Source organism: Bombyx mori, chromosome 11 (genome assembly GCF_030269925.1).
Source record: "Bombyx mori chromosome 11, ASM3026992v2".
Classification (NCBI taxonomy): domain Eukaryota; kingdom Metazoa; phylum Arthropoda; class Insecta; order Lepidoptera; family Bombycidae; genus Bombyx; species Bombyx mori.
The window spans coordinates 9898237-9925182 of record NC_085117.1 but is presented as its reverse complement, the minus strand read 5'-3'; the positions used below and the strand labels follow the sequence as shown (position 1 = coordinate 9925182).

The window sequence follows — 26946 nt, the reverse complement described above, 5'->3', positions numbered from 1 at the left end:
ACTTTCGATTGCCTTTGACCTAATCATCATTGACCTAATTAAACTGAAACTAGTGTGATTTCAATTTATATTACATAGTTGGAAACTCGCTGTACTTATCATCAAACTATTTAATATTACATTAATTTGATTTAGATTTTATTTTAATAAAATGCAATTAAATACCTATTTAATATTAGATATATTTCTCTTTTTAAGCTAACTTCTTACTGTCATTTTGCTATATTTCTTCTTTTTGACAACCTCCATTAGGAGCAGCAATAGAGCTCAATCAATATTAGCTGCATATAATTTAATAATTAATAATTGGACAAACATGAGTGATACCGCTGTAAGTAGCTTTTTAGATAGAAACAGCAAAAATAGTAGCACTTTTTGCCTCATGCAAGCACGGGCCTCTGCGCACGAGCAAGCGGAACCAAGCGATGCTAACTTTGATAAAAAAAACAAAGCTATTGTTATAATAATAACAATAAACAAAGTTTCTATTGACCACAATTTACTTTTCAGAGTTCTGATAGTAAAAGTTTATCGGAATCGGCGGACTCCGAATCAACTATAAATCCTCTTGTATGTGTAATTTTCTTTATTTAGTACTAATATGGAACTGTGAAATGAAGGTGTTGGTAGGCGTCTTGTGAGCCCGCAGGGGTGGATACCACCACCCCGCCTATTTCTGTTACGAAACAGTAATGCATTTCGGTTTGAAGAATACAACAGCCGTTGTTCTACAGAACTGAGACTTAGAACTCATGTCTCAAAGTTGGTGGCGGGAATTACGTTATTGATGTCCATCGTCTACGTCAGCGGTCGGGGAACCGGGGTAAATTACCCCAAATGGGGTAAAATGAAACATTTGGGGGTAAAAATGAAACTTTTATGAGTAAAAAGTATATATTTTCGTTTTTTTTTGTTCTTCGCCATGGGGTAATATCAACTTACACAAAAATATTTTGGGGTACCTAATAGCTAAAAAAGTTCCCCGACCGCCGGTCTACGTTAACCACTTAAAACCAGGTGGGCCGTGAGCTAGTTCATCGAGCAAAAAAAAAAGTGAAATAGTTAAGTAACTTGCAAATTATGCCTAAAATTTACAGATGAAAGAACGATGGACAAACAATATAAGCTATCGCCAACTAGTCATATCATCTTGTGTCGGTATTTGCCAGTTATGGTGGCATCCGTACTTACATGACCTTCGGAAGCTATTGCCTTTCCTGTTTCTTTACAATGTCTTCAGCTTATTACTTGCGTATCCGCTATTCTATTTGGAACTGGCACTCGGCGTTGTTACGAAGAAAGGTGTTCTCCGTTGTTGGGACTTAGCACCCATTGCTAGAGGTATTCTACTTTTTTAAATACTGTACCACGATAAGAACACAGTCTTTTCTAGTATCTAAGATGAGCAATTGAGGTCCTTTTATCCGCCTAATAGTTAGTTAACCTATAGGTAAGCATCACGTTTTTATTGAGGTTGTCGATTTTAATACATTCGGTATCCAATTTTCATCTGTGTAACTGCTGTGCCTTCTTTCAAACTGGAGCGCATGATTGTTCCAGAAAAGGACAAGATGATATTATAAACACGTGCTTTAGGGAATGTTCGAATTAGCGAATGAGAGAGGAAAGGGGGGGGGGGGGAGGTAAATAATAGCATCTCGATTTGCGTTGGATCGAATAGCCGTATTTTATGATTACTGGCCAATCAGACTGATTTTGAGCTTCAAGCTATCTGAACGTGTTTTATAAGCAACTCCTTTTAGTAGATAAAAACAAAAATCATATGAAATGAATATCAAACGATTTTACGCTTTCACGGCTTAATACATACCTACTTTACAGTTTTTGTGGTCAGGCACAACTGACGGAAAATGTAAAGAGTTGAAAACGTCTGTAGGTAATTGTAATAGGTTGGGGAAAAAGTTTCTTGGCATTATTTAAGAGAATTCACAACATTTTTTAATATAATTTATTTACATTTAACTAAAGTATGTACCTAGATACCATTTTGTTCGATAACGTTTTAAATAAATAAATAACAAAACACACATTTTCCTAATTTGAATTTGGAATTATCTTCTTTAAAATTTAAACTTTTAATCATATCAAAACCAGCCAGATACAAAGAGATTTTATTACAAGTTCATACATACTTTAATGCGAAAAGACTTTTTCCCCAATGACAGTAATAAACGCGAGATTATACCGTATTAAAAAATATATTTTAATTTTAACATGAACCGAATTTCAAAATTGTCACAAAACCTTTTGTTGTTATTTGGTTTTCAGGAGTTGGCTTTGCTATGCTAGGATCGTGTTTGTTTACGACGCTTGCCCTCGGCTCGGTGGGAGCGTGGTGCCTGGCATTGTTCGTTCACAGCTTCCACTCTTTCCTGCCGTGGCTACACTGCGCTGCTAGCGCTCGACCGGCGTGCGCTGCTAGACACCGTCCCTTACCAAGCGACAGCGAAACTCCTGCGCATTCTTTCTTTTTGTACGTTGAAATTAAGCTTATTCAAGTTCCTACTATTATAACTGTAGTGTGAATGAACTATGTAGGAGCTTAAGAGGTAGGCAGCGACTTTTTTTTTATTGCATGAGTGGATTAGCTCACAGCCCACCTGGTGTTAAGTGGTTACCGGAGCTCATAGACATCCACAACGCAAATGCGACCACCCACCTTGAGATACGAGTTCTAAGGTGTCAGTATAGTTACAACGACTGCCCCACCCTTCAAACCGAAATGCATTACTGCTTCATGGCAGAAATAGGCGGGGTGGTGGTGTGGACTCACAAGAGGTCCTACCACCAGTAATTACGTAAATTATAATTTTGCGGGTTTGATTTTTATTACACGATGTTATTCCTTCACCGTGGAAGTCAATCGTGAACATTTGTTAAGTACGTATTTCATTACAAAAATTGGTATCCGCCTGGAATTCGAACACCGGTGCGTCGCTCAACTCGAATGCACCGGACGTCTTATCCTTTAGGTCACGAAGACTTAAATGACTGTACCCCTGGCATTGCTGGAGTCCACTAGTCACCGTAACCACTCACCTTTAGATGAGCCGTACGGCCATACGGTCGGCTGGTTACAGAACCCATAAAAACAGAGTTTTATAAGATTTTTACAATTAGTAAGTAGTAGGGTAAGACGCCTGGTGAACCAGGTTAGAATAGCATTACCCTTCTTTCCATTGGTGTCGTGCCTTAACCTAAGAGTAGGCAGCAGCGTTCTCTGAGTATTATACCAAAGAGCTGTGATTATCAAACATGAATTTACTGGTGGTATTATAGGTCATGTTGTAATCCCTCGCGGATAAGTAGGTACTATCATCCGCCTTTTCCCGCCGCGAAGTAGTCCAACGTGCCATAGATGTTAGGAAACAACCATTTTCACGATAATTTCCTAGTTAGATTTCTTAGTTGTCTCTAGCCCAAGCTGTTTATTATATCGTAGGCTTTTCTTTCTTCAGTAACTTCGTGCTGAATCTAAAAAGAGAAGGATTAGAAGGTGGCCTCGGAAACATCGTATGGGAACTGGCATGGTACTACATAATGTGTTGGGTTTTGATTTATTTTGTAGCAGTCAAACGAATTTACAGCTATTCGAAGGTGAAAAATGTGTTTTGTTTTACGAAACTGTAACTTTTGCATTACTATTATAATTTATACTTATTATTTTTTAGGTTGATTCTTTTTAAATTAACCCACATGGATATTTTTTCCAGTTGGTAATGTATAAGGACGTGACAGCTTTCTTTTTATTGTTGTGTTGTGGAGCGGGTGCGGTGCGTCTGGACGGCGCCGGTCGGATGTTCCATGATTGCGACTGGTCTGTCCTATTTAACGGATTTGACGTAAGTCACACAGGCAGTCTATTTTGTGTCGAATTGACGGTAGGCACATATTCGACTCAGGCGACGGGCCAACGCAAAGCCGCCGTCGCCCGAAACACGATGCTTATGGGCTCCAGTAACCACTTACACACCAGGTGGGCTGTGAACTTGTTCTCCCATATAAGCCAATAAAAAAAAAATAAAAAAAGCCCGTCGGCATCGAAATTATTTATGTTACACTAACACAACATATGCCTTGTAAATAACAAAACATATAATGTATTTATATCTAGTACAAATCTTCCCAATTGACGTCAAAACAATAAGTCAAAATTAACAAATAATAACAAAAATACATTGAAAAATTAAGATTCGTAAACCTACCTCGTAAACCGTCCTCGTCGAACTCTAGTGCACTAACCCATAGACATACCTACACCATTCCCGATCCTGCGGACAGAATGGAAAGCAGTCGACGTCGCCCAAAACACGTCATCTCGGATCCTCCCGATCCACTAACGGTGCTTTTAGGTACTTCAAGCACCGGTCACCGTTCTCGTCGAACCCGTCGCTTGCGACGAAGGGCTCGACGAGTAAATTAACTCTCAGACACAGCCCACTGAGTTTCTCACCGGATCTTCTCAGTGGGTCGCGTTTCCGATCTGGTGGTAGATTCTGCGAAGCACGGCTCTTGCTAGGGTTCGTGTTAGCATCGTCGTCAGGTTTGAGCCCCGTGAGCTCACCTACTAGCCACGGTTACGCTGGAATAGCCGCTACAGGCTACCAGCTTAGGTAGGAAAAAAAAAATCTACACACATTGAGTTTCTCGCTGGATCTTGTCAGCGGGTCGCGATTCCGATCCGGTGGTTGATTCTGTGAAGCAGTGCGTTTGCTAGGGCTGGTGTTACCAAATTCTCTCAGGTTGAGCCCGTGAGCTCACTTATCCGTTCGTGCGAAGCTGAAATAGCCCCTTAGGCTACCAGCGAATAGGTAAGGAAAAAAGATAGGCCGCCGCTTAGCACTGCCCCTCTGTTCCTAGTATTGCTGATGTCCATTAGCGACCGTTATTGCCTACAAGGGCAATAAAAAAAAACAGTAGGTAAATCTATGAACAACATAATTTACTCCAATATAGTTTATTCCCGCTGAGCAAATAGCTTAGGTACATTAATTACGTAGTGGTGGAATAACTATGATTTTCGTGTGGCTTTAATTATAAAATGAAATTGATTAAATCTGGTTATTGCAGATTTGGCTCGAAGCTATTGAATATGCTTTATTACAAATGTCAATTTCCCATGGCACATTGATAATGTTAGGTTCTTATTGTCCGAAAGAGCGTCATAGACTTGGGACAACGGCAATGCTAGCTTTCGGAGCTTCTAAAATAAGCTGCATGATCAGCGCCTTTGTTCTTGGAGCGACACATGGAGCTTTGATGAAGGATTACGAAAATAGTAGCCATCTTTGGAGTGGTAAGCTTTTTTTTTTTCAAACGAAGGCAGATGAGAATATGAGATTTACACATCCAAGTTATATTAACTAAACTTACTACTGGTGATAGGGCCTCATGTGAGTCCGCACGGGTAGGTACCACCACCCCGCCTATTTCTGCCGTGAAGCAGTAATGCGTTTCGGCTTGAAGGGTGGGGCAGCCGTTGTAACTATACTGAGACCTTAGAACTTATATCTCAAGGTGGGTGGCGCGTTTGCGTTGTAAAATTGTCTATGGGCTCCAGTAACCACTTAGCACCAAGTGGGCTGTGAGCTCATCCACTCATCTAAGCAATCAAAAAAAAAATGAATTAAGTCCTACCTAAGCGTTTTGATCGTGTAACAATTGAATTATTTTATTTCTTTAATTTCGTTCAGGGTCTGGATCAGCTATGATTTTGTGGTCGGAGTTCGTGGCCAGGGTACCCGGCAGTCAGTTTTGGTCGGCTCTACTGTTCTTTACGTTATTCGTGCTTTCAGTTTCATCAGCGGTGAGAATTCGTGTTATCAAATTATCTAACCACTACTATAGTTGTAGGTATTGGAAATATTAGGTCTAACCTACAAACATGCCTTCCCAATAGGGACTTTTTTTACTGCTAAGCTGCTTTCTTGATATCAAGGATTTCTTTTTATTAAATACGAATTAGCGATTGAATCTAAAAATATATTCTGTGTTTAATTGACAGGCGCTTTTAGTTCAAACTATGATGTCTACATTCACCGGCCGCTCAATTAGGAAAATTGCGTGGGCATTTCACATTGTCGTCTGCTTGTTGTTTTGTTTTATTGGCACGATAACTTTATGTACACAGGTATGATTATATGTATTGAAATTCAAAATATTAGGCCAATAAATCATAGATGTACAGTGATGTTATATTGTAAAAGTGAATGTTGCTTTCTTTTATTATCCTTCTTTCACTTAGCAACGAACGGAACGACATGTATTTTTTTACAAAATCTTTAGCCCCGAGTGTTTTTCATTATTATAGAATTGCAAATTAAATGCATGTGAAACCGTAAGACACTTGTAGTTATTTTACTGCGATGAAAGCCGATCTTACGATCCGCATGATCTAAAGGTGTCACCGTCGTCCGTAACCATCAATATGTGAAGGACGCCCACTTAAAAAAACATAGTTTAAAATTTCAACGTTTGAAAGTTCATATTATTTTATTACATAGCAAGGATAAACGAATTCACGTCCCACAAGGTGTCTAGTCGTTAACGGGACCTATTATATACCCTACCCAAATTGTGATATGCGTTCGAAGTGTCAGTTAAAATTTAGAGCCGCTACCCCGCCCTTCAAACCGGGACTCTGCGGTCTCCTTCGTGGCAGAAATAAGCACGGGTTGTAGGTACCTAGATGTGAGGACTCACAACACGCCCAACAATAAGTAATCCAAATAGTTGCTGAATTTCTAAAGCTTGTACCCAATATTCTCAGGGTGGACAATACATTTTAAATTTCCTTATGTACTGGCCCGTATCCAAGCCTAGAGTGCCCATTGCGGCTGCCATTACAGTTGTAGTTACCTACGTGTACGGCCAAACAGCATTTTGTGAAGACGTTTTCTTTGCTGTTGGAGAATATCCCGCAGTCTTCATGAGGGTGTGTTGGGCATTGTGGCCACCTATACTCTTGGTGAGATTGAGTGTAATTTACAAATTATTTGTAGTTAATTAACGAGTCGTCTGTTAAATAAGATCGTGTTTTTGACGTGTATCGGGGAAAACTTGATGTCGTAATTGATGAACGTAGCTCGCAGGTAGGTATATTATCCGTGGATATAATTCATAGAAAACAGAAGTCTGCAAAACATTGTATTTATTGCGCTATTAGGTCTTTTTTACGTACCTAGCTTTGTGCATTTCCTAAAATTATTTCAAAGTTATGTTAAGGGTGAAACCCAAATCTATGTGTAGTTAAAGTAGTCAAAAATAACTCTTTTTTCAATATGATTTATTTTGTTTGCTGTTTCAGACCGTATTTGTATTGGAATTGGGACTATGGCCACATACCGGAACTATAGCTGGCTGGCTAATAGTCTTATTCACTGTATCACCAATAGCGCTTGTTATACTATTCTATAGCGTTTTTAAATGTAGAGTACGGGTGAGTTTTTTCTATTTCGCCATTCAATTTCTCTTCCAGTTTTATTCATCGATGGAATTTTGAATTGATCGTTATACAGCAAAAAAAATATGGCCGGGTACAATTCGAGAATCTTTTTTTTTTCCTCCTAAGCTGATAGCTGTGAGAGGCTATTTCAGCGTAACCTTAACACTATTAACATAACACTAGTTAAGGTTACGCTAGTAGGTGAGTTCACGGGGCTCATACCAGAGTGATGCTAACACTGGCCCTAGCAAGAGCAGTGCTTCGCAGAATCTACCACCGGATCGGAAACGCGATCCATGGAGAAGATCCGGCGAGAAACTCAGTGGGCTGTGTCTATGGATTTATTCGCTCGTCGAGCCCTTTGTCGCAAGCGCCGGGTTCGATGAGGACGGTGACCGGTGCTTGTGGTACCTAAAGGCACTGTTAATGGATCGGGAGGATCCGTAATGACGTGTTTAGGGCGACATCGACGGTTTACCATTCGGTCTACAGGATCGGGTATGGTCGAGAATGGTTTGCCCACATTTGCATCGGACAAAATATAACACCACGATCGGACGAATTAAATATGAAAATAACGAACTGTTGATGAAAATACATCGCTTAAAAATGATAAAAAAAGAAAAAGGGAGATTACAATTTATAAAGCCTTTACATACATACATTCATTAATTACCAGTATTGAATTTATATTCAATCTTCGCGGATGATGCTCCCGCAGTTTGAAGTTGTGCGTTTCCGAAATTTGAGTAGATAATTCGTATATGAATTTCGTTTTTGCCATAACAATCAAATTGGCGTTTGCTACTGTGACATTCCATAACTTAAAACCGTCTTGTTACAGAACATTGTTCGTGATGGAAAATGAACGACTGCACTACAAATATTGCTTTCTATTATTTTAAAATAAAACCAACGATCAGAATGACACAATATTTTATTCACAGAATTTTTCATAACACCAATAATATACCAAAATAATGTATTGTTATAATTATTAGTCATACACACAATATCCACATAACAACTTATACGATGATCTTAATGGATAATCGAAAATTGAAAATTAATTTTCAATGTGCCTTTCTTAAGTTTTGTCTTTTTCTTTAAATAATTATCCGTTAAGACCAGTAGGAGCGTTTTTTTTTTAATATTATTTATACACAACATTTTGATTAAAATAGTTTACAAAGCTCAACATACAAAATAAATCAGGGCAGAGCGGGCTTTAAAAAAAAAAACACTCCCGTTTAATTAATACAGCCTTGGAACTTACAACTAAAATTAAACATAACTTATAATGAAACCTCTCGTATAAAAAAATAATTATAAACATACCACAATCGTTTTAAAAGTATTAGATTCTAAGTAGATAGACCGCCAAATGATTCATTGTTTTTATTAAAATTCGATGAGTTCTATATGAAAATCTGGTTTTTGTTCATTGTAATATTTGTTTCGATTATGTTATTTGCTTATGATTAAGAGTTCCATTCATTGCACACATAAGCCGAGGGGAGACTAGAGTTTGGTTTTTATACTTTTGCCTTGATAAAACATTTAGTTTGTGTATACGCTTGGGCAAAGTTGAGAGGACTAGAATCTGAATTAACAGAAGAGTTTAGAAAATATATTATTAAAATTATTATTTTTATACAGAAAGTCTGAACACCGTTAACCGATGTGCCAGTCTCTGTGAGATGCCCTGACACAGTAGCAATAAAGCAATAAATATTATTTTAGATATTTTTTTCACTATTTACTCAATGTCATGAAATGAAAACATTATTGGGTAGCTATTCAATTATTTAAAATTACACGCACAGACCGCTTTAATAGTTGTTAAAAGAAATCGGTTATTTAAGTTAGTTATAAGTTTTATAACTATTTTAGTGAGGTGTTTGTTACATTTGAGTTAATAGGTGAATCTTCTTAGATTCGTCCTAAGAGTTTAGGGATTCGCAAAAAAAACTTAACTCCGCTATAAATAAATTAGCATTGATAGAAACGGATTGAAAAATACATCATTAATTTTGTAACGATTTAAATCACAATTTAGTGAGTTAACGTTGTTCAGTACCAAAATAATAACGATGAGAAAACAATCGCGATGTATCAAGTCAACGATAGATCAGACTCTGATAGTACGATAATCTTGCGAGATTTTTTTTATTGCTAGATGGGTGGACGGCTCACAGCCCACCTGGTGTTAAGTGGTTACTGGAGCCCATAGAGTCTATGGCATAGACATTTACAACGTAAATGCGCCACCCACTTTGAGATATAAGTTCTAAGGTCTCAAGTATAGTGCGAGCGAGTGAGCCATGGAATGTCCAATACTTTCGGAGATACGGTCTAATTACTAAAGTTCTTCGTTCCAAGAGTATTTTAGGCCATAAAGCGTAATTAATACAATTTCCGCGAGATTATTCACTTTCATTGCGATTTCAAAAGCTGTTCTCTAACCTGTTGTACCACGTCCACAAAACGTTACTCACTAAGCCCAAGCTTTATTTTTCGTTTCAGTTTTAGCAAGCACACGTCGGCCATTTAATTTTACAATTAAATGCAATTCTGATAATTATACTCAACATTATCATTACCGATGTGCGAACTGAATCAATAACTTTACGTATTGGCTTTCAATTGGCATTATCTTACATTAAAATTTACAAATACCAAAGGACTAAATAAAATAAGAAAATAACACAAAGATCGGGCGAAAGGCGCGACAGTATTAAGATTATGGAGAAAAATTAGGATTGGGATATTTATTATATTGCGGTGTACTCATTCATGAATATTATTAAGATAATAAAATAACAGAGAGCGAATATTTTAAGTTTACTCTACTGCTTATTATATTACCGTTTATATATTATTTAAAATTAAGCTCACGTATATTTCTAGGCTATTCTTTAGATTGTTAATTTAATTATTTAATCAATTATACGCGACGTTTTTCAGATGTTATCTTTGTTAGATTTTCCGGGATAACGCGGTGGAGATATTGCCTACTAGTTGGTCTTTCATGTGGCAGTTTCAGTAGGACTCGGTGGAGACACCCATAGCACAATTTGTTTAAAATATTTTTTCAAAAATGATAGAAATATTTCAAGTTTTTGTAAATTTGCCATTAAAACCGCAAATATTTCTTTTGCATCTATTCTGTTTGCCCAATTACGAATTTTCTTAAATAAATAAACACATATCCCGTGTGTTTAATCTGAAATTAATATAGACTATAGGGTTCAAAACAGATTGGGAATTTCCAATCTATTAGAACATATTATTAGCAATAACTAAACTTCTTTTAAAGATCGCGTATTAATGCCATTTTCAGTGCTTCAACACACATCGATTGGCACTTAAAACACTAAAAAAACACAAGCTGCTAAATAAAACTAGTTGATTTTCACACGACATCTTTGATCACTAATATAAAAGTATCAGGAACATTTAAACTACTATCTATAATTAAAATATATATTATGTAACAATTTAACCCTATATTATGTATGTATAAACAAATCGAAATGAATAAATCATAAGAAATCGTCACTCAATTTACTAGTTCGTATAATTTAGGAATCACAGCCGACTGTACATTTTCAATGCCATTCGCAAACAATATTCACGGCCATTACTATGAAACACTTATCGATCCCAGTGACTTTTTACGATTAAATAAATTCTCAATATTAATGAACTAATTTCTCAATTAAATAGTTTCGATTAAAATGAGTCATTCGGGAACTCTGCGCTCAGTCTTACGTCCCTGGGCCAACGTTTCTCAACCTTTTGAGTTGCGGTTAACTATAGTCAAATAAATAAGGCGAACTTACTGCGAGGCGTATTATGTACGTAAAATTATTTATTAGTTGTTTTCACCAAAAAACAGTTGAATATTTCTTATCTTATTCGAGGTCGTCTTATTATTCTTCGCGAGATATCTCCTGACTTGCAGTTTCCAATTCCTAGCAAATTTACAGAGACCCGTCACGTACGCTATCCTCAGATTGAGAAACAGTGACCATGACATACGGTTTGAACGAATTGGACAAAGACACAAAAAAAGTTACATGTAATCTTTATTTGTGGATTGCTGAATGCGAATAATGCTAAGTACAAGTACTATAACGTACAATGAATATAATTGAGTATAGATATAGTGAGAAAAGATTTTCCTTCGTAATTTTTCGCAAAAGTTCGTATTTATCGTGCTCTCTATCTATCTCTTAGGTTTATGGCGTTTCCCTTTAGATTTCGCCAATGTCAAGTGTATAATATAATACTCTGCTTTCTATAGCGGGCTTCGTGAACGAGCAAGGTCACAGATAGTCACTAAGAATTATGTGAGTAGCTAAGAATGTTTTATCGTGCTCTCTCAAATAGTTTCAGTACAATGACATTATTCATTTTGACACTTTGAAAATTGATATGAAAATGTCACTCATTTAATATGATCATTTGGCGAAATCTAAAAGGAAACGCCATAAACCTAAGAGATAGATAGATAATATGATCATTCATTAACAGTTTGGGTATTCCGATAAAGATCCGAGTTTTCCCAAAGGAAAATAATTTCTCACTACATCTATAAGGAGTACCTTTGGGGTTAGCTAGATTTGCAAAACTTATAAATTTTCGTAGCGTTGCTATTTTTTCTTTAAAGTAAATATGACAAAATAACAAATCTTATTGTCAATTTTCCAAATTTGGTGCAGTGTTGCCAACTACAAATTTTTATTTCTTGAATACGCACACGAGCAGGTCGTCGCCGCGTCTGCGAGTGTGCGGCAGCCGTTTGTTTTTTCCCAAACCCCAAGATTTCCAAAGGTAAAATTCAACCATAAGTTTATCGTTAACTGCAAAAACTACACACTTTAAAAGTACAATTATGTATTTAATAAAATCTTTCCAGACTATCCATATACTAAGTATAAAACTCGACTATCTACATAGAAACGTTTTTGGGACGAATGTAAATAATGTATTTAATAATATTAATATACCATTAGTTGTAAGGTTATATTTAGCTGTATTTCGATTATTCTACATACTTAACGACGACACATACTGACAACAATCAGGTTACAAATATAAAAAGGATAGTTAGTTAATATTTTTTTTCTTTCAACTATAAACTAATTAAAAACTACATTTTTTTTTCATAAATAGTTACAAATGAACAGACGTGTATTTTGCCTTTGATCGGTATTTATCGATTTTTAGGTTTAAGTTATGTATTCATTTGTTACTTCAACTATGCGTGACAGGTATGTATCTAAAAGCTAATTTATTAAGCAATTTCACATCTTTTGGTCAATACAAGTACTCGCATACGAAAATCTAATAAGGCATTATACAATATTGCCCTTAGGTATTGTGGAATAATTTTTAGATGACAAGATTTAAAAAAAAAAAAAACAATTCAAACAACAATAACATTGAGATCAGAAGTTTTTTTTTTACATAACAAAGGGTAAACTGAGCGGTGACAAGTGGGACCGTTAATACGTATTATTCAGGTAGACTAAGATTAGGTAACGAAAACTAATAATAAATCTGTCCGCCAAACATTCACGTACGGTTTAAGAGGAACTCTCCCGAAAAGGATGACGGGCGACTCAAAAAAAAAAAATCAATCAAATCAATCAAGATCAATGTAACAATTCACAATGCACAAAAGCTACACTGTAAACAAACACGTGTGGACAGGCGAGTAAAATCGTTGAACCATATTGAGGGCTGAAATGCTCTTTGGTTTAAGCGACATTCAAACCTTTGTAATTAAAGGTGCGTTTTATTCGGTATTGGCATCAATCGATGTTTTTGATTGAACTTCAATTATGTTTATTCCATTCAAATAGGCGAATTTTTGTTTATCATGACTATTTATCCAAATTTTAAATGGCTGTAAAGATGCAAAAATGTCGCTTAAACCAAATGGCCTTTCCGCTCTCCGAATATTGTATTGAGTTTGATTTCCTCACGCCCTGTATAACATTGGTCACATATTAGTTTCACCAAAAGTTCAATTTAAAAAAAAATCAAACATACAGACGCAATAGTATATACTAATGAGGGAACACCGATATACAGGGTGTGGAGACAACAGTTCCGAAGTCAAAATAGCAAGTTTTTTTTTTTTTAAATTAGAACATGACATTGATCATTTGTTTTTCGGTTTTGGTACTCAACTCTAGCCGTCTTCGTGATCGGTAATGGTTCCAGTACGTCCCCGTATATTTAAAAAAATCACACTCGCCACGGAAAGGAAATATAATGAAAAGAGTTGCAATTCGTGTTATCTAGACCAAACTTGCCTTAAATAACTTTTCAATGAGCAGTGAGCAACAGCTCATCTAAATAAAATTATTCTGAGATACCACTGAGCTCTGAATTATCTGTTAAAGATGTGTTATCAAAACACGTTAAGCTATCAAGATCAGAATACATCCTGTTCACAAAGTGTACTTTTAGTTTAATTAAATCACTAGGATTCCGTGAGATTTTGATATAACACATCTTCATTATCAGTGGTTTGATACGCACTTAATTCGTAAACAGCAATTACTCTATAATTTCTTACAACTTCTTCATGCAACTACCTCTTATCTTTACAAGATATCCATTCGGATCTATATACTAAAATCTAATGTTATCCAGTGAATTACTTAATTTTACGCGATTGTGTCAATTTTGTAACATCTACACGTTCACCATTTTAAAAATAAACATTCATAATATATTATTTTTTTAATGTTAAAATGAAAATTTAAACGAACTACAAAACCATGGATTAATTGAAGTACTTCTGAAAAGTAATCGTAGCTTTTTTGTGGGTTTGAATAAAATCGATCATTTAATACCAATAATATTAAAAACATACGCATTACTAGACAACATACAGATAATATATTTTTAACACTTAACAACTACATAAATGTGCTTTAAATCTAGTGAAATCATCCCCATATCACAACAACGAAGGGCACTATTATCACTCCTTGCAATCAGTCCATCGAGCACCTTACCACCAAATATAATCACACACAACCCTATTTTACAATGAAATTGGTACAACTAACATGAATACCACTCGTTCTCACATCATTAATTTTCTTAATTTAAACACTTGACGGGGACCAGTTAGCTTTCATGCAACGCGTGGTAATTTCAGTGTTATTATAAGAGCTTTCTAGTAAGAAAATTATTAAATTCTAAAACTAGGACGAAATCTTCATAATTACATATTCATTCCCTTCTGATTATTCAGCCAGTCTTTAGTCTTTCTTGTTTTTAAAGTTATCAAATACACATCAAATGACAAGAATTATGTATTTACTAACTTTTAAAATACTGCGTTTTATTTACAATTTTTATTAACTAACAGTACAATTTGTTCACAAATATGTACACCACACCAAATTTTAATATTCATATGTATGATCAATATTCGTATAGTATGCATCATGAATTCCATATACTAGATATATTTTTTTACATTTTTTTATATATTTTATAACACCATTAATTCCATATTGTCAAGGACATATATTTACTTATGAAATACGACTTTTAGGCTCATAACTTGTAACTATAGTATAAAATCGTAAAAAACGCGTTGTTTTGCTAGGTTTGATCAAAGCAACGAAAATTTTGTACTAAAAGAAAAACCTTAATTATTTACAGACAAAATTATCAAGAAGCACATACATATAATACAATTTCAGAGACCAGCTTAAGATTCAGATACCTTTTTACACAATACATTTAATTAAAACACAAAATGTACACACTCTGCTTAAAACTTCATTAGTTTGGCCTATATATATAGCTATATACATTTTCAAAGATGAAACGGTTCATGTGTCAATTTTTTAACATTAACACAGAGTTCGTTGGATTAACAAGGCACAATCCGTAAGTAAAATTTATGTAAACTTATCCCAAAAGTTACATCCCTGCATTGTTTAATTTTTTTTAAAGTGAATTAAAATTGAAAGTAAACCAAATACACACAATTCATAAATTGCAATATGTACAATAATCCCTTGAGATAAATTTTGAGCATTTCAATTAGCTCAGTAGTCAAAGTCTTTCTTTGCTAGTTTATAAAAATCGAAACCCAATCAAGCAGTCACAAGACAACATTTAGTCATTCCAAATTAGAAAACAGTGCCTGTCGTAATTCTGGTGACTAATAAACACAGTTTCCGAAGCACATTTACATGGATAGAATGAAAAATCCAGTAAAATCCTTAAAAAATGTTCCCACAACATATCGCCACTACACACCGCACTGGTTATAAAACTGCTCACTAAGACAGTACACAAATTCGCTCACTTTGACTTACGATTGATACATTCCGAGGACGCTGGTTTTACCAGAAGTGCCCGTGGATGTTTATTGTTCGAAAGTAGAAATGAGCGAATGTAAACTCGGTTCATTCAGTCTTCACCGGCCTGTGAGGCAGAAGAGTGTCATGGCGTCTATACATGAGGAGGTACGGCATTCTCGGAGGTTTCGGCTTCAATACTTGGGCATCTGTTACTTGAGTGACAGTTGAATCATCATATCTGTCAACGAAAAGTTGATTGAAAGTTTCTTTTGTTAATCAGAACAGTAGAACAACAAATTTATATGTTTACTCAGTAGTGATGATCCACAAATATAATTGACATTAGTCAATTTCAGAGACGAAAAATAATAAACATCATTGTGTTTATGGCAATAGTGTAAATTGAATAAGACAAAAGTATCAACAATACACTTTAAAAAAAAACCATCAAACAAAATACTTTTTAACATATATATAGTTAAATATTTTGCACCATTGAAATAAAACTGAATTGTGTGACAACTGCTATCATTATTGTATATCTTGATATATTTACTGTCTTGTATTTGTGACTGTTTGGTCACAAATACTTAGATAAATCACTACTGCATTATAGTATTCCTCATGTAGTTTATGTGATATTTATATATAGTAAATTTTTGTGTTTGCTGTATACAAAACTAGTTGTGTTTTTTACCTTATCCATCCAGCTTGCCCATGATAAGTGTCAGTGAGATAGTGACCCTTAACTGCCTCAACACCCTCATGGTACACCACTGCAAACAGCTTATACAATCGCTGTTTTGTTGTGTACTTTGGTTTTGATGACATTATTTCTGAAAAATGTGCATAAATTGGGTATGGTGTACCTATATAAGAGAACAAAAAGTGCAATTTTCTTTTAGTCACTCAGAACAAGTTGTCAACATTTTATGAATGATTTATCACAATCAGAGACGAAAAATAAAGTACCATCATAGTAAAATTAGTTCCTCTTTATGTTCTATTCTATCAGCCCACAGATGTCCACTGTTGGACATAGGCCTCCCCCAAGCCTCGCCTCAAGGATCGGTCCTGCGCTGCCTGCATCCAGCGGACCCCCGTGAATCTCAAAGAGGTCGTCGGTCCCTCTTGTGGGAGGCCTACCCATACTCTAAGTTAATGTCTGCTATATTATAATTGTATAACACACACATTAATGTGGTTTATAAACTTACTATAATATAAATACGAAAGTGAGCTTAATTATTACACTTTAAATAAATATATATTGCATTCACAGTTAGGGATTCAATAAAAAACATGTTGATTGCATTTTTTTTACAATACTTGCTTATGCTTATTCTTATCTAATATTTAGCTCTTTTTTTAAAATCTTAGCGCTTTAGAGGCGACTCCAAAATAAGTGGTAATCATCACCTTTCAAGTACAAAGGGTTAACTAATTATACAAAACTCACTTGGATCAATTTTCAAATCAACAGGGAAATCAATGTTCTTCACAATCTTAGCAGTATGTCCATCCTGGTCAAATTGGAAACACTTAAGATGCAACAACAATGTTACTGGGAGTTCTTCCAGAGCCAATTGCTGCCATGCATCACTGACACCTTCCAGAGTATCTTTTCCTGCCAATAATTCTAGGGCTTCTTTAACACTGGTTGCACGCTGTAAATGAAGAAATAAATAGTTATTTTGTTTGGCTTAACCAAATATTAGTTATCATAAATAGTTTTAACTCAGTAGTGTTTGGACAACATTAAATTCAGAGACGAAAAATAATTTAGCATCATTGTGAAGATTACTTTATATTAATGTCCTGAGTAAAGGTTAAATGTTTTGGTTACCTGATTCTAGTAAAATCCAAATAGCAGGTTTTTTTTATTATAAATGAAACAAACAGTAATTATTTAAGAAAAAAAATTTCGCCCAAACGACCGGTTTGGTAGACGAGTACACAGGGCTCAACCTTGGTAGATTTGACAACACTATCCTTAGCAAGAGCAGTATTTCATTGGATCTATCACCGGATCTGAATCACGACCCACTGAGAAGATCCATCGAGAACTCGGTGTGTTGTGTCTATGAGTCGGCTGTCCTGTCTATTTCGTCGTATTCGAAAAGCTCAACGAGAAAAAGCACCGAGAGTGGATTGGGAGGATCCAATAGTATAGGCGGCTTTGTGTTGCCACGATAAGATGGTTATCGAACTGCGCCACTTTCTCGAAGAATTAATCTTTCAAAAGCTAACAGATAATAAAATTGACTTTACAATCAATGAAAAAGAATCCTACCTAAAAAATAATTATTGCAGAACGGCAGAGCTTTATACGCACAGATAGTTTTGTAATATTAAACATTGTGTGTAGATAAGGTGAGGTGTTTTAGTATTTTGTCAACATATGTATTCTGTTATTGAAGCTCAGTTTTGTTAATTTTACAATTAATGTTTTTGATTCATTACAGTGTTTCTTAACATAAAGAAGTTGGAATAAATTTCAACTTATATTCAATAGAATAATTTACCTCAATATCAAGTTGTAGAGTGAAGAAAGGTTGCACAGCATCAGTGACGTCATGATGCTGAGCGCGATGCAGCCGCAGCCTGGTTCGTCCGCGAAAGATATCGGCAACGGGAGTACGACGCGCCGCCCAACGACGTTCCACAGCCCCACGGTTTCGGGGACCCATTACCTGTCACCCATAGTTATTATTATTATTGTTTTGGAAGAATTTCACTTTCCAAGTTCCGACATCAATGAGAATAGGGCCCTGCCTATATTTTGAGACGAGGTCAAAGTCTCAATTGCATTAAAATAAATATTTAAGTATATTTACTAGTATATACTTTATATACTGAATAATCTTTTTTGCATTACATTTGAAATAAAACAAAAAAAATGCAATTGTATTTGAAATACTAATTTAAAAAGCAAAAAAAAAGAAGAGTAGATTAAATATGAATGAATACATAAATTAATATTTTACATTTTACAAGCAAATTTTTACATTTTACACAATTTTATTTTGTCATTACAAAAATTGATACATGCATGCGGGATTTCAATTCAGTCATCAATCTTATCGTTTGATACTTTAGATATTTCCTTTTTAGATAACCTTAGGCCATGAATTTTAAAATGTTAGGCTAAATTAATAACAAAATTCTACTAACCTTCCATTCATCATCGTCATCCTCCTCTTCAGGCGACTGATCAGAAGTGACAATTCCATTGGGCTGGCTGTTGTTTTCTTTGGGCTCATCGGGCTCAACTAACTTCATCAGCTGTTTGGAAAGGTTTACATGTATATTTTGTTTATTGAAGTTATACTTCTTTAGGCGCGTTATGAAAAATTGATGAGAGTGAAATTTTACGGTGTTTACGAAGTTGCCCACTAAATCGCTCATTACAATACAACCGACGTAACTTGGCGAGTCTGAATATAGCCGCAGGTGAACTTTCGCGCATGTACACTCGTAAAAAAAAGTGTTATTAGCATTCATTTTTTAGTAATATAAATGACAAAATTATTATTTAATATAATTCATACTAAATATTATTAAATTATTAACGTTAATTATTTAATATTAAAATTTTTTTTTTTATAAAAATAATGTATAACCTTCTTACGCGCGTACATAGTACACGCGCCCTTTTTTATGTATTTAACTTCACTAATTGAGTGCATGTTTGTTTTCGATATGTCGCATATCTTATTAATGATATGTTATAGGACAGTATTTTTAATGTGCTTGTTAAAAAAAAACTGGAGCTTCTAGTCTATACTAATATATAAATCTATAGTGGTTTATACGGATGTTCTGTTATAACTTAATAGATAGGCTAATATTTATATGAGTGTAGGACTCGCCTACACCAGTTGCGCGGGAGTTAATGATGAGAATCTTTGTGGGGGTGAGAAATAAATGATGTTAATTTTAAATGATCAGCAAAGCGGAGCGGTACAGCTAGTTTCATTATAAAATACCTCAAGCATTTCATCATTGAGAGAGTTCAGAAGACAGCCAAGAAACTCTTCTGCATCTTCTTGTCTACCTTCCTGTGAGCCAGGGAAGGGTCGGAGCGCTCGCAGTACACGCAGCCCTGCGCCACCCTCGAGCGGCGGCGCGCCGGGCACTAGCGGTCCGGTGCTCGCCGCGCTGGCGTTGCTTCCACGACCGCGCCCGTTCGTTGTCGTCGTGGTGCCGTTTGCACTGAACTCGTAGCATAGTTCCACCCTTTTGAATAACACCTTATGTTGTATAACTTCAAATTATTTACTTAAAGCCATTAAATGGCTTCGGTAGTGTTTATAAAAATAGATGAACAATTTGCCACCTTTCAAAGATTTGGTGTGAAGGAAACTCCCAGTTTATTGGTATACAGGCAGATTTTAAACTAAATTGTGATTGCAATTTTTAGGTAAATACGTAGCTATCACGTGTCCTTCCACAATAATGGAATAACTTTAGTGTGTTGAAATCTTATTCGCAAAATTCATAAGTTTATGTAAGTAATTGCTGTCGTGACGTACGAAGAGACATTAGGGCAGATGGCAAACAACTTATTAAATTTTTGCCAATACCACACTTTACACACACGGCTGTGATCTTGCTTTTGTTGAATATAAAAATAAAACTTACATGGAATCAATTACTGGTGTGCTGGATTTGCCGCGACGTGTTTGATACGGCAAGGCTTTGAGCAAGTTGTAGAAGGGAGGGCACGCGATCAACGCTTGCAAGATTGCATTTACATAGCAATAGTTCGATCGGTTAGTCAAACCGCGAGGCAAGATTGCGACCGGACGGTGATCTAGCTGATATTTAGTCAGAAATTCTGTAATATTATAAATTTTACTGTTATACATTAATAATCTGGAGTTGAGAATACGATATATAGATTAAATGAATTGACACTAAGAATTTCAAAGTGCGTTTAGCTCACCTCCCATTCGATAAGAATTAGGATCGTCGCTGAAAGGTGAAGGTTGCGGTGGCACGGCAGGGGTGGAATCGCGTTGTACCGGAACTTCACGCTGTTCGGCATGGGATTGGCCTGCCGTCGGTTTTGGAGTTATCATTGGTGGCGACTGAGTGCTACCAGAATTTACCGACGTCTTCTCAGAATACGACACCGCTGGAATCGAGGCTGGAACCGGACCATTTTTATCGGGAGCGGCACCCGGCAAGGGAGAGGCATCAAACGGTGGAACTTTGGCTACCGGTTTTTGCAAGTTGGGAGCGACAGGAGGTGAACTGGATATCGGGCTGACTGACTCTTCAACGACAGGAGCTGCAACTGCTGGAACGGGCGCCGGTGCAGGTATACTAGGTTTCGAAGAGAATAGACTAGCCCACGATTTGCCAGGCGCGGGTTGCGGTTGGGGCTGTACCACAGGCGGTGGTGGCTCGGTACGGTTGCGAGGTGTCGGTGGTGGAGGGAAATCGGAAGCCGTCGGTGCTGGTGGTGGAGGTTGAGGGGCGGGTGGTGGCTCTGGAGCTCCGCTAGCTTTTCGGGAATGTCCGAAAGGCGCTTTACTTGTCACAATCAACGGTTGACCCGCAGAATGAAGCGTAATAGATATTGGCATAGGCGCTTTACTCGGAGGTAGTGGTGGTTCTCTTTTGATATGCTCTGTGACCATAGATCTCTCATTATTGTCTCCCATATCATTTGATGGTGATCGATTAGATGTTCCTTCACGCTTTTGTCTGTTTGCAAACGGTGCTTTAGGAGTCGATACAGTCTGCTGGAGTGGAACAACAGTTTGAGGTGTCGCCGGTTTAGAGGGTTGTTTGCCGCTTGAAAACGGAGCCGACGGTCCCTTGGCCGACTTCCCAGTAGTTGGAGGTATCTTTACAGCTGATGCAGCAGCTGTGGTTTGTGGCGGGAAACTTCTTGCCACCGCCGGAACCTGGTTAGTGTTGGTAGCATCCATTTTGTCAGAGATTGAACTTGTTTGTTTTGAATCAATCTTTTGAGGAACTTTATCTACCATAGAAGGAACTTGTTTTACCTGACTGATCTCTATCGATTTTTCATTTTGCTTGGGACTGTTGGGCCCTTTGTTTGCTATTTTAAGATCTTTAATGGGAAGCCCATCAACGTTCGCGGAAGCGGTCGCAGTTGGCGGCGTACGACGTTCTGGTGTTTTGTCAACTGGTGTATAATTTCTGCCCTGACCTTGTACAAAGTTCTTGGCGTGGACGTTGAACTGATGCGGGGTATGGTGGTGATGAGGAGGAGGCTGCAACGGTGGCGGATGGTGAGGAGTAGGTAAGTAAAGCGGCGGGACGTATTCCACGGCTCCTTCTACTGGTGGCCCGTAAGGTGGAGCGGCATAATGAGCACTAGCATAATAAGCATCAACTGTTTCTTGTTCCATCACTACTTCAGGTGGATATTCTTCTGGGCCTTTCTCGGCATCTCCTTCTACAGGCATTGGGTACTCTGGATAATATGGAGGGTATGTGTATGGTCCATACACTAAAGGTTGATAAAAAGGCAAGTGGTAAAGGGGAGCGCCCTGCGCTTGTGCAGCCGGATAATATTGCGGGTACTGTAAATAGTATGGTTGGGGTTGATGAGAGGGGGGTGATGGCTGCCGCTTGCCGCGTCGGTCCCGTCGATTGGTACGAGGAGCACGTTCCTGCGTTGATGGGACATACTGTGGCGTGGGCGGTTGATAGTACTGGCCCATATAACCGTGTACGTTGACATTCGCGGTGACCTGGCTCACGTACACGTTGGGTGGTGCTACAGGCCATTGCGCGTGCGGTGGTGGATAAGTGGGTGGAGGTTGAGCGTAGGGCGGCGGGTGAGGGGCCGGCCCGGCACCACTCCGCGCCGGCGAGTGAGGCGCCATCTCGCCCTCGCCGCCCGACAGACTATCCACGCTGTTCGACACGGTCGGAATTCCCACTTTGCTCGCACCAGAGGATCCACCTGGAATATTCATTTCAAGGGCTAACTGCATTTGGTTAATTTTAAATACACCATAAAATTTTCAATCACAACTTTTAAACATAAACATTTAGTAATATTTACCTATTGCAGGTTTCGTGCGACCAACGGTATGGGCCGCAGCGGAGTCCAATTTATTTTCAAATAGTGCACACTGCAGACTGCTCAGGTCTGCTCCCTTCACATCAGACAAGTCTAGGAACTCATATTCCTGAAACACAGAGCAAATTTATTAATCTGCAATTATATTATTAAAAGGGCATGCCACCTCCACATACAACTTGCTACCAAGGAACATATAGAAGAATTTTTAGTGACAGTAACTATAACCAGAGCATAGACTTAGTGATCTGCTGCAGTACTATTTTAATGAAACTACAGTGGTTTTGATAGAGCCCATAGCTTTTACAATGCCATGACCTTGTTGTGAATTTATACAGTACTATTATTACATAAGATTCACAATTTCATACTATTTTAAGAAAATTAAAGGACATGGGACCACTCTCCATACATTGCATAGCTCACTAAACGAAGTTCAAGGATAGTAATGAAATTAAGTTTAAATAACAGACTATATATCCCTTTTATTATAAACAAATTAAAATCAATATTTCATGGGGATACAGAGAATTTAAATAATAAGATAAGAATTTTAGGTTATATCATATGATTTTGGTGTCAATACACTAACATCGTCATCAGCTTAAATATTATTTATATTGCTATACTTTATGACACAGACCTAATTCTATGAACACCAAGACTTTGATAATGATCATAGAAAAGTATTTGCTCATAATTATTACGTCTCTAAGTCCTTCCATTATGCACAACAAAATATAATAAGCAGGTATATCGCAACGAAACAATAATATCCACAATACACAGGAGTGCGAAACCGAGTGATCAAATGTAAAACGTCAATAAACATTAAACAAGTTTATTTGTTTTTTGCTTAAGATCAATAAGTATTCATCCATGTATCTTATATATATTTTTTATATTTTACCTATGGCAACTCCTTCAATATTATCAATGTAGCTTAGTCATCCTATTTTCTTTTTATTTATGATTTTAATTATCCCATTTAACTACCCTTCAATTTTATAATAAGTATGTAAAAATGAAATATTATTTTTCTATAGATATTTCATTAATATCCTTGAGAGCATGAGTAGCTGGGCCGAAAATGGCCCATGTCCTTTAAATATAATATTATATATATATGCAGTAGATGGTATTGTTTTGTAACATTAATGAGGTTATGACTTAAACAATCTGTAAATATATTAATAACTAATAACTAGTGGAGTCTGGTTGCACCCCTTTACCTAATTAAAACATTAATTTTACAATACCTCTCCAGAGTGCTAACAAAAGCACATAGGGCAAATAATAACATTTTTTATTTATTAGAATATTTTTTTACATATTTCATGTTAATGACCACTATACACTCATTGAACAAACAAGATGATATTTATGTATGTAGAAATATGATGATCAGATGTTTATTTATTTTTTCTGGTTAAAATTCTATAATAGCAACCTGATGATGATTTAATATATTCTTTTTTGTTGAATTTTATTATATACTATAAATTTGTTTGTAAGCTAAATTGAGTTGATAAGTAATAGTTACTATTGTTAGTTAGTTACATAACAAACAATAGTAACTATTACTTTGTAAAAACTTCCAACTGGACGTCTAACATGGTCCCATTTATTAGAATTGAATAAAATGAATCCCCACATACATAAAATAAGACAAGCGTTTCATAACAAACTATTACAAAAAAAAACAATCTGGAGCCTAAAACCTTTAGATCTGATGTTCCCAAAAAATCGAATTAACTGTTTTATAATAGTAAATTATTATTTTATTAATATTATATTGTTTTGGGCTCGATATACTACAGCAGTATTATGTACTATTTAGTATTAATTTCATAATTAAATGCAAGATGTACATTGAGAAAAAAAAAAAGCTGTCATTTGAAGAGAGACAAGGATTGCTTACTTTTACTTTTCTGCATACTTAATATTACTATCAAAGTCGAATAGCAGATACAAACTTTGTTTTTTTATATCATATCTTCTAATTATCTAACATAAAGTTAATAGAAAAAGTTTCTATATTTCTGAATAATTAATAAATTTGCTATCATCAATCTGCTTAAATAACAGTTCCAAGAGAGAAACGACTTTAATTATTTATTAGTTTGTGCATTTATTTCATGATTCTCATTTACTTTATCTCATGTTTTATGCTATTAATTTATTTACAAGACTGATAGTTTTATTACATTAGCTTATAAATTGAGATAAATATACTTTTTTAGTTGTATATTATTTTGACTTATTTATTTTTATTCAATTAATATATAAACATTACTACATCTGTGCTTTATATGTATGAAAAAATCATAATTATCAATGAAAACATATTTTCCTATAGAATAATGATAATTGCAGTGTTTCATCAGATCATATTCTATCAATTTAAATTTTATCATATCAGTGATGTTTTATCACCTTTAGTGTGATGTGTCTGGATTTTCTTACAACACACAAGAATGCAAAATCAAAGCAAAATAAATAATTTAAAATGAAATCTAAATCAATAACAAAGTATACCAACAATGACTGACACATGACATACTGATAGAAAACAAAAAGACAGAAACAAAACATTTTATTGACATTCTTAATCGGTTGTTTTCACACTAAAACAATTTAATTACACACATTAAGGGATCAGAAATGGCAATTAATGAGAAGATAACCTTGAAAGGATCTGTAATTGTGCAAAATAATACACCCTGCGGTTGACCTGTACTGTCACATTTATAGGTTATCTATCTCGCGAGTTTGAGTCGCCAATAATTACATACATAAGCATTTATACACAATGATAAAAACGACTAATGCCTCATCTACCGTGCAAAATTTACGTTATGCAATGACATAGTTGTCGAATAAATAACAATAACATATCCATAGCACATGGCCCATTAAGTCGTGAAATGCAATATATTATGTACTTAAAATAACATACCCTGTACCAATGAATGTCGAATCAACTTCCTTTATTATCCCTCTATAATAAAGCATGATTTTCAGCGTCTAAACTTTTCTTGCACTAATGAAATGGTGCAAAATATGCGTATTATTTGGAGAACTATAAGATGGCGTAACAACGCTCGGTTGCCGGGTGCCATCTAATTATTGACAAATCAACATACTGGAGATTCCTATTGCGTAAACCCGAAACAGGACACCGTCTATATATCGTTTATTAGTAAAACTTACCTCCCACGTGCACACAATTCTGTAAAGAGATATTTTTTCTAATGTAATGGCCAGTTTCAATATTACCAAAACAAGAAACAAAAGCCAAACAAATGTTTCAAATGAATGTACTACAAATACGTAATGCTTACCGTTTTCATCAAATCCATGGCCTGTAAGAGAACACCATCACGAAATTTAACGCCGCAATATTAGTAATAAATAGCGGCGGCTTTTCTACAGTAAAATCTTAGACGAGATCGACGTCGAGGCCATGCACTCACCCAACACAACAGGATATGACAAATAAATCGCCATTTTGTTCTCAGAAGTCAACCAATAAGAATCACGTATTACTGTCATAGAGTTCCATAAAACTAAAATCATAAACAATTTAAATTTTACCTGAATGTTGTTCAATTACTCCATACGGATGTTCGTAATTTCTTCATAGACAAAAAGCGATTTGTTTTGAAAAAGAAATCACTGAGAATGAATCGGAGTGCTCTGTGATAAAATCATAGTACAGTTTCTCAGCCGATTCGATTCCGATTTTTGTCCAAGCTTATTTTAAGCACTACTTACGTTTCTTCCCTTTAGATTGTTACTATTCACCATGACGTAACATGCTCATGAATAACATTCCTTCTAGATTTTATGAAATAATTAGTGTAGTCCGGCCTCACTCCGCTGTACAACTGTTGTTGTTGTTGTTAACAAGTGTATGAAAAATATCGATATCTTGAAATTACTCGTGCGATCTGTCGTACATTTTGGTCCTATACTTATCACTGTTTTTTTCTTCATATTTTAGGTATAGCAATTGATTTCTCGTGACGCCATTTGTCATTCCCACAGATGAAGTAGTTTAA

At 35.9% G+C, this 26946-nt stretch overlaps 2 protein-coding genes across 6 annotated transcripts; one reads left to right on the top strand and one right to left on the bottom strand.

The window, feature by feature from the left end:
- The first annotated feature begins 189 nt into the window (after nt 1–189).
- LOC101740206 (sodium- and chloride-dependent transporter XTRP3B) lies at nt 190–8398 on the top strand. The gene is made up of 12 exons (XM_038013692.2): nt 190–331; nt 511–570; nt 1098–1341; nt 2290–2494; nt 3480–3618; nt 3735–3863; nt 5092–5317; nt 5715–5827; nt 6026–6151; nt 6791–6988; nt 7328–7459; nt 8310–8398. Exons 1-12 carry the CDS (start codon nt 317–319, stop codon nt 8331–8333), a joined length of 1611 nt encoding a protein of 536 aa, XP_037869620.1. The 5' UTR covers nt 190–316; the 3' UTR covers nt 8334–8398.
- On the bottom strand, nt 8385–26387 carry LOC101740338 (ubiquitin carboxyl-terminal hydrolase 10). Of its 5 annotated transcripts, none has more exons than XM_038013689.2 (11): nt 26227–26372; nt 26096–26114; nt 22865–22991; nt 20762–22787; nt 20458–20653; nt 19803–20052; nt 18988–19098; nt 18339–18506; nt 17273–17480; nt 16511–16649; nt 8385–16051 (listed from the first exon to the last, which is right to left on the bottom strand). In XM_038013689.2, the coding sequence occupies exons 4-11, from the start codon at nt 22773–22775 to the stop codon at nt 15919–15921; spliced, it is 3219 nt and encodes a 1072-aa protein (XP_037869617.1). In that variant the 5' UTR covers nt 22776–22787; nt 22865–22991; nt 26096–26114; nt 26227–26372; the 3' UTR covers nt 8385–15918. The 5 variants fall into 5 exon arrangements, with proteins under 5 accessions (XP_037869617.1, XP_037869618.1, XP_037869619.1 ...); XM_038013690.2 differs by having other exon boundaries at nt 20762–22783; XM_038013691.2 differs by having other exon boundaries at nt 20762–22762.
- Between the last annotated feature and the right edge of the window lie 559 nt (nt 26388–26946).